At 35.5% G+C, this 9,078-nt stretch overlaps 1 protein-coding gene across 1 annotated transcript; it reads left to right on the top strand.

Moving 5' to 3' along the window:
• Positions 1-897: 897 nt before the first annotated feature.
• LOC133863828 (ubiquitin-conjugating enzyme E2 5) lies at positions 898-7,209 on the top strand. Its single transcript, XM_062299939.1, has 6 exons — positions 898-1,071; positions 1,176-1,255; positions 1,806-1,920; positions 2,035-2,087; positions 2,199-2,327; positions 6,896-7,209. Exons 1-6 carry the CDS (start codon positions 1,028-1,030, stop codon positions 7,024-7,026), a joined length of 552 nt encoding a protein of 183 aa, XP_062155923.1. The 5' UTR covers positions 898-1,027; the 3' UTR covers positions 7,027-7,209.
• The last annotated feature ends 1,869 nt before the right edge of the window (positions 7,210-9,078 follow it).

Here is a 9,078-nt window from a genome sequence, read left to right as displayed (position 1 = left end):
TGCTAAAATACTATTTTTGAATAATATTAAAAAGGGCAAAAAAAAAAAAAAAAAAAAAAAAAAAAGAAAGAAGAAAAAAAAAAAAGAGTACAATATCCCTTTAACTACTACTCAATTATTAATGTACCCTTAAATTATAAATTGTGTTAATATCTTCCCTCACACTATTAAAAAATGTCAATATCTCTTTAAGACCAATAAAAAGATAAAAATGACCTTCAAATTTTTTGAATAAGTCAAAAATGTCTTTATAAATTCGAAAAAAAAAACTAAAAATATATATTTTTTAAAACAAATTAAAAGAAGAAAAAAGAACTTTTTTTATAAAAAAAAAAAAAAACAAAAAGAAAAAAACAAACGAAAAAGAAAATAGAGAAAAACGGTTTGTTATTAAATTAAAAAAACTGAAAATTATAAAACAATTTTTTTATAAAAAAAAAAGAAAAAAGAAAAAAGAAAAACCAGTTTTTATTTTTATTAATTTTTATTTGTATAAATTTTTGTTATTTTATATTTTATTTTAATAATTTTATGAAGGATATTTTTGTCATTAGATGAACATTTACATTTTTTGAGAATTTAAGGAAAAACATTGATACAATTGATAATGTGAAAAAATATTGACAATGAGATGGTAGTTTAAGGAAGTTATTTATATTTTTTCTTAGTAAAAATTATATTTTTATTTTATCGCCATCTCAGTGATCTCCCATTGCTACGTAACATTTAATTTTTATTTTTATTTATTTATTTTTTTAAAACAAAGATGATCCAACGGGGTGATTGACCGCAAGCCGCAAGGGAGGAATCTTGAAAGTGCAAGCCATGCAATTTGATAATATTGAAATGATCTGGGTCCCGATTGTAAACTTTCCTCTCCATTATTATCCGATCTCCTATAAGTTTCACTCATCGATGTCTGAGCCATCTTTAGCTTCTATCAGTTGTACAAGAAACTCATCTCTCTCTCTCTCTCTCTCAAAGACCTTTGGGGGAAAAAAAATAGCAGGAATCACAAAGAAAAATCATGTCTTCCCCAAGCAAACGCCGAGAGATGGACTTGATGAAACTGTTAATCCACTAATCAATAATCTCAAACGTTATCTTGAATTCTTTTGGTCTTTTTTGTTAATTTTGACTTTTTATTTTTATTTTCTGTTTTTGGTTTTTACTAGGATGATGAGTGACTACAAGGTAGAGATGATGAATGATGGCATGCAAGAGTTCTATGTAGATTTCCATGGACCCTGTGACAGTAAATCTTTAACACCCATCTTTGAGTTTTCTCATTTTTGGTGCTTCTACAAGAAATTTTGAGCTTTCCAAGATGGTTGCTATAATGGGTCTTTGCTATTTTTGCTTCATCTTTCTTATTTAGCTATGTCGAGCATATGTAAATGTTATAAACTCCAGATTCCAATTTGGATGATGACACAAAGATGCTAATTACCAACTTTCCAAACTGTAAATTTTGAAATTGCTTTTTAGTTCTTTGATTCCTTAATTTATGCAATTTTAGGATTTTTGGTACTCGTGGGCTTTTTTGGTTTTGGAAAGCAAATTAGGGATGTATGATTTGATTTCTATATTGCGTATACTTTGGCCTTTTTCGTTGAAATATCTATAACCATTTTAACCCACCCTGTAAAGCTTACCAAGAGACTTCTTGTTATAACACCGGTAGATTTGCTGTTTGCTTATCGTTTGCAATGGCTTCAGAAAATTTAAAACTAGACTGAAAATGGGGCTTTACAGTTTTGAGCAAAGGAGATATTTTCCTCCATTCATATGATGGATTCTGGCAGGTCCTTATCACGGAGGAGTGTGGAGGATAAGAGTTGAGCTACCAGATGCTTATCCGTATAAATCTCCCTCCATAGGCTTTGTTAATAAGATCTATCACCCAAATGTTGATGAGATGTGAGTCTAAATGTTAAAAATCTGTCATTTTTCTCTATTGGGTAGTTTACCTCATTCGTCAATTTGAAGAGGAACTATGTGCAAGTCTGACCATCTTGGCTGATATTATTTCAGGTCAGGTTCAGTTTGTTTAGATGTTATTAATCAGACTTGGAGCCCCATGTTCGGTAATAAAATCGATTAGGCCTTTTCATTCAAATCATTTTTTTTTCTTTTTATTTTTCCAGTTTAGGTGGTTGCAGCTACTGATCTTACATGTTGACATCTATGTTTTGCAGATCTTGTAAATGTGTTTGAAGTATTCCTACCCCAACTTCTGCTGTATCCCAATCCATCAGACCCTTTGAATGGAGAGGCTGCAGCTTTGATGATGCGTGACCGAGCTGCTTATGAACAAAGAGTTAAAGGTATTGATCCTTTTCAAAGTTATAGTTTCTCGGTTTCTCCAATATCCACCACTTATTTTTGCTTTCCTTTATAGACTGATTTTTTTCTTATAAAGTATTTGACTTCATGACTTTCATGGTATTAGAGATAGAGTTACAGTACTTTGAGGCATGGCTTTTCAATCATTATTTTTGAAGAGCATAGGACAAATGTTGCTTGCAGAATGTAACTCGGTAATGGTATAATTGATCTTATTAACACGCATGCACGTATGTGTGAGCACATGTCACAGTTCTGTCTCAGATGTGAAAGGTATTAGCTTTAACTAATAAACTTAAATTATCTTTAAGTGCTAGCTTGGATCATAGTCGTTCATAAAAAATCGATGCAGCTAAGTGTTGGAAAGTGATAATGAACCTTCACGTCAAATGATTGCAGTTGAATTATCTGTATCATGTTGTTTTTTAAAATCACAAAGTTGCTCCGAAAACCATTGGAGTTCCATACGCGAGTAAAAGGATAATCTACCAGATGTTTAAGCTGTGATTTGTCTGCTTGTCCTGTCTGAAAATGGGTGTTAGACAGAATGGTTGTAAAAAGAATTCACCTTTATGTATCTTATGTATGTGCATAACTATAAAGGTGTTAAGTTTTCTTTTCTTTTTTTTTCTTTTTTTTGGTTTGGGGGGGGAGAGGGCAGAGTTTGTTTTCATTTCTAATGGTTCCTCATCATACAAACCAATACTCAGCCATAGATTAATGTATACATCTAACATCTTAAACTGATTAAGACATTTACTTTTAAAAACAAAAAACAAAAAACGAAGAAAAAAAGAAAAGCAAAGATATTCATATCAACATGTGTCATCATGTCTAGATTTTTGGGAGTTGCCTTGTATGGCACCTTGCATCTCCGGTGGAAACATGAATCCCTTATTTGTGTCTGCAAAAATCATAGCTTCATTTGAATAGTATGTAGAGAATACTTTTATTACTTTAAAAATCGAATATATATATATGTGTGAAGATAAAAATTGTTAACTCTAGTTCTTTTGGTAAAACACAACCATCACCAACATTGGCACTACTATAAACACTGACATTGTTGCTGCTTTAGTGCTGCCTACTTTGTCATTGTTGACACAATTGCCAACACTGCTGCCTGCATCATAGATGTAATCCTTCTACATTGTATGCACCACCTCCACCACCGTTGTTCTGTGGAGTGCCACTATCACTTCGTTAGGGATCAAAATCCCCTAGAAATTCTTAGGGTATTCTCGTTAAATCTCAACCATTGTTTTGAAATTAAATGGTTCAAGTTTTTCTATATAAGCATTTATTAATTATTACCATATTTACTTTTAACAATCAATATTTTTTATCACCTCGGTATTTGCCATATTTTTCTATATTTTAGCAGAGTTGTTAAAAGTAAATGTGGTAATAAATGCTGATATGGCAAAATTAGAAATGGCGAAGTCAAAAATGCTTTGAATATGTGGCTAGTTGGAAAAGGCTAAGAGTGGTAGGGTTACCTTTATAAAGAGCACACTTTCCAATTTGCCTACATATTTCTTGTCACTCTTCCCTCTCCTTGAGAGTGTTGCAAACCGCATAGAGAAGCTTCCTCATGATTTCTTATGGGGTGCAATTGGTGAAAAGTTCAAATTTCACTTGGTAAGTTGGTCCAAGGTCAGCTTTCTGAACTCTGGGGGAGGGTTGGGCGTCCGGAACTTGTTGAAGTTCAATCGTGTTCTTTTGAAAAAATGGCTTTGGCACTATGTGCATGAGAGAGGCGTGGTGGAGAGTTGTGGTGGACTCAAAATTTGGCAATTCAGGGGTGGATGGTGTTCTAATGAGCCTCTTAGTTCGTATGGGGTAAGGGTTTGGAAGAATATCAGGAGGGATTGAGAGATTTTTTAAGTTATACTAGGTTTGAGGGGTGGGAGATGGCACCAATGTTAAATTCTGACATGATCTGTGGTGTGGGGACAAGGCCCTAAAAGAAGCATTTCCATATTTATATGGTATTGTCTGTGCAAAGGATGCTTCAGTAGCAGCTCACTTGGAAGTTTTCTGGTGATTTCAATCAATGGAAGGTAAGTTTTGTTAGAGCGGCTCATGATTGGAAGGTGGATGTCTTTGCCTCGTTCTTTAATTTGTTGTACTCAGTTAATGTGAGACAGGATGGTGAAGACAATCTTTGGTGATCCCCCTCAAGAAAAGGGTTGTTTGCTGTTAGCTCATTTTACATTGTCCTTGCTTGTAATGATGACACTCTTTTCCTTGGAAGAATATTTGGCGAATTAAGCATTTTTTGCTTGGTCGGCGGCCCTAGAGAAGATTCTTACTTTGGACAACTTTAGAAAGCGGCATGTCATTATGGTCGGTAGGTAATGTATGTGCAAGAAACATGGAGAGTTTGTGGACCATCTTCCCCGCCATTGTGAGTAGGGACAACCAGGATTTTAGGTTTGGGGTGGGCAAAACTAAAAAAAAAAATACAAAAATACAAAAAAAAAAAAAAAAAAAAAAAAAAGATTTCTTGGGGGTAAAAAATAAAATTTTAGGGGTATATCTTTAAAAAAATAAAAAATAAATAACTAAAAATTTTGTGGGGGATACAACCCCCCAATGATGCACTTGGGTTCACCCCTGATTGTGAGGTCGCCTGCGACACTGTCTTGGGTGATGCCTAATAGTGTAGCTGACTTGTTTGCTTGTTAGTAGACTGATGGTAGCACTCGAAGTGTTGTTGAATGGAATATGATGCCTTTTTGCCTCTTGTAGTGTTTCTGGAGAGAAAGAAATGACAGAATTTTTTAACACCACGAGAGGACGTTTGGCGAAGCTTGAGTCTTTTTTCTTTTTTACTCTTTATACGTGGACATCTACGTTTGTAGCTCCCTATGTGTTTTTTTAATTTCAAAACAATGATTGAGGTTTGAAGAAATCTATGTGGTAAAATATCCTAGGAAATCTAGGGGTTCATGATTCTTTCGTTACAACCATATTGGAACCACCCTTTCCTCACCATCTTTATTGCCATTCCACTCAGCTCTCACAACATCTGCATTCTACAATGTCAATGCCACCCACCACTATCATCACCAGTTACCCATGCTTTTCCCACCTAGTAAAAGTAGTACTTCTGTGTGAATCTTTATCATATATGCTTCTACTTTTGCTTTGAGGTAAGCAGTATCAATTTTCTTCCTGCTTATCAAAAGTAATTATGAGAGCAAAAGTGAAAAGCATATTTGTTAAATTACGGTGCAAAAGACTACTTACACTAAAACTATGAAAACGTGAATGGAAAAGGTGGCATTGTTACAATGATGGTGTTGAAAGGGTGGTACCAGTGGTAAGAGCAGTTGTTGTGATGGTGGTAGTGATATATTTGCAGCTGCTTTTGGTGTTGATGATGGTGGAGGCAGTGATGTAAAAGTGATCGTTGATCTGGTAGAAGTGGTGATATGATTGGCAGTGTATTGGTGTTGTGATAGTAAAATAGTGTGTTCGAAATTAGAATGACAGAGTTTTGCTTTTGAAAAGATGTTTTAAAATTTTATTCTGAACTTATCAAAATATATATATATATCATTCTGAAAGTCCAAAAGGCAGTTTGTATTTGAATGCTAATAAGTTCCTTCATATATTGAAAATGACTTCCTGAACAAGTCTTTGTTTCCTTTTGATCATTTTATCTTGCTTTCTGACACAAGAATAGTATATTCAAGGTCTAATCTATGAAATGCATCAGTAGTGGTATTAGGGTTGCGCCCCTATGCTGTTTTAATGAATTTTAAGAAAGAAAAAAAGAAGAAGAAAATGCATCAGTGGTGGAGTTAGCATGATATGGCCGAGGTAGATCAGCGATCCTGCTTGAGTAGATCCTTTCAATTCTGGTGAATTGTAAACGGACTACTTCCATGGAGGCCAACTCCCTTGGGATCAAGGCATTCAAAAAGAAGAATTGTGATTGAGGTTTAGGAAAGAAATGGGGTGGCTCACTTCAACTATACAATATCAATAAAACCTGTCTTTATGGCATTATATGCACTAAAGCAGTATGGTAGGTAGGATATTTACAACAAGAATGTCCCATGTATCTGTCCAACCCAGAGCCTTGCCACGCATAATGAGCTTTATTGCATTAGTTATAGAGAAAAGAAAAAAAAAAATCATGTTATTCATTAAGGACACATTGCATTGATTACACATGGTGGTTTTGAAGTTCTGAGGCTAAATTTTTAGTTGAATATCATCCACACCAGAAGTCGATTTTGATTCCAAGTCTTGAATTGGATCTGCCTCCATAAATGTGGATTTACCCAATCCTTGGAAGATCTCAGTTTTGGCTTAGGGATCATGTCAGGTCTTTCTTGCAGCCATATATCTGGTGACTCTTACTTCATTGTAATTGTTCCGTCAAAGCATTAGAGACTTGTTTCCTTCAATCCATAAGGATGTACCTTCATGTTTCTCGCAGATCTCACTTTTTCTTATAGACTTGGTTGTAAAATTCTCTAGATTTCAAATATTTTTTTAACTTGATGTTGCTTGCATTCTTGTCACCCTTCAGAATTCTGTGAGAAGTATGCGAAGGCAGAAGACATTGGGGCTGCCACAGAAGAAAAATCTAGTGATGAGGAGCTAAGTGAAGATGAATCTGATTCCAGCGATGAGCAAGTGGCAGGCAAAGCAGATCCATAGCTGTTCATCGCCTGTCCTTTGAACTGTATCTTTATCTGTACATGGTGCTTTAGCTTTTGTTAATTCAACCCCCAACTCCAAAGAAACAGACTTGTTTATTTGGTCGGGTAAAAGCTTACAACCCTCTTACTTTCCTCTCGTTGTAAATAAAATATTCGATCGATTTCGTGTTCGAGTTTTTCATTTGTTTCTTTGTTCTTTGGATATATATATATATACACACACACAAATACAAAACCAATAATCGTAATAAAAAGAAGGGAACAACACTCTAGTACAAGGAAAAGTGTGGAACGCCAAGCAGATTGACAGCTTAAATGCCTTGGATTAAAAGTGAAAAATTCTCCAGTGATATACGAGGTTTTTACTTTTTATCGATACGCTCTCTAAAGTTTAAAAATTATCAAATTACTCCATAAAGTTCGAAGCATTATCAAAAAAATTCCTTCCTTTATCTTTCTGTTAAATTTTTAATTTTAATGGTTATGAGTAACATGTGATCATTAAGCTACGTGATTTCATGTTAGAACAAGTAATGGATGAGCACGCTAACGCGAAAGCCGTTACACATTTATATTAGAGTATGCTAGTTACATTATTGACACATCAGCTTAGAACTTAAAATTTAGACACAAGCCAAACGAGAGGAAAAAAAAAAAAAGTGGTAGGGTGCACGACGACCCCCCATCTATTGTGAGAGAAAGCCGCTGAGTTGTGTCAGCCATGAAGGAAATGAAGGAGAATATGAGCCTTGCTAAAATGTTGATCAAAAGCATGGTCATAACTGGGAATCTAAATGTGTGGCAAGTTCAAAGCTCTGGCAATGGAGGCCATGGGCGGGAGCATGATGAACTTGTCAATAATGATGTCATTTGAGGATATAGCCAACATAGGTACTAGCCCTTGAGGTACTACTGCCTATTCTTATTATTGTATGGTATAAACAGATGGATAATAACCGGTAACTGCCACTAACCAATAACTACTAATCATGTAACCAAATGGATTGGCAATTGACTTTTCCTAACTAACCGTCTACGCTATATATATATATAAACAATATCATTTTGGTATAGGGTTTCATACCAAAACATTAAAACGTGCTTGAAACCGTCTAAAACAAGCCTTAAAAAGAGGCTAAAAAAGGACCTAAAAGGCCAGAACCTGGCAGTCAATTACCATGGCACAATTTGGGCATAAATAATCGTTGACAATTACTCAAAACCATTAACTGCCTAAGGCGATGCGGTTAGCAGTTACTCAAAACTTCTAACCGCCTAAGGCGATGTGATTAATAGTTAATCGTCATTGACTACACAAGGACAAGGACGGAGCCAAAAACTCTTATGGGCAGAGGCAGGGGATCAAAAATTTATTAGTAGAGGCCATTAAGTTAAATTTTTATTTTTTACCTTATAATATTATTTTTTTTATCTAATTTTTTTTTTTCTTTTTTTAAATTGAGAGAGGGTTATAGCCTACACCGGCCCCACCTAAATCTGTCACCGACTGTACAGCTCTATTGTGGGGTGGTGGTTGTTGGGGCAAGTCTACCGAAAGCTTGTCGTTCACATCTATGTACGTACTCATTGTTGACGCGTCCTTTAATTTGCATTTCTTCTTAACAAGTGGGTCGCTATCGACAGCAAGTGTGATGAGCATTTTAAGGGTCCCATTGACGGACATGGAGATTGCATCATTGCAAGGACAATGCTAGTAACAACGATGATGAGCTCAACGTGCTTGAGGAGCCACGAGCCACCGAATGGTCTCGTCGTCAGACTTGTGGCCCAAATCTCAAGTCAACTAGAAGATCCGGGTTGCACAAGTGGTGAGCATTCAGATGCTTCACCTGATGGGCCTTCGTCAACATTCTTTTCGCTTTTCGACCGACTCTCCACTCCGGTTATTGCTTTTCTTTTTGTTACTTCAGCTACAGCAACTTTGGCGCAACTCCTTTTTTGTCCATCCGCATTCAAATACCCGTTGGCATGAGCACTGCCACCACTACATCCGCCGAAAGGGACGGTATGGATTTGGTGCTGTTTTAGT

The sequence above is a fragment of the Alnus glutinosa genome, chromosome 3 (assembly GCF_958979055.1).
Source record: "Alnus glutinosa chromosome 3, dhAlnGlut1.1, whole genome shotgun sequence".
NCBI classification, from domain to species: domain Eukaryota; kingdom Viridiplantae; phylum Streptophyta; class Magnoliopsida; order Fagales; family Betulaceae; genus Alnus; species Alnus glutinosa.
This window is presented reverse-complemented; position numbering and strand designations above follow the sequence as displayed.

Coding starts and splice junctions, on each gene's coding strand:
- LOC133863828 (XM_062299939.1), top strand. CDS start 1,028: ATGTCTTCCCCAAGCAAACGCCGAGAGATGGACTTGATGAAACT. Junction 2,088..2,198: donor GACTTGGAGCCCCATGTTCG/GTAATAAAATCG, acceptor TATGTTTTGCAG/ATCTTGTAAATGTGTTTGAA. Junction 2,328..6,895: donor TTATGAACAAAGAGTTAAAG/GTATTGATCCTT, acceptor GTCACCCTTCAG/AATTCTGTGAGAAGTATGCG.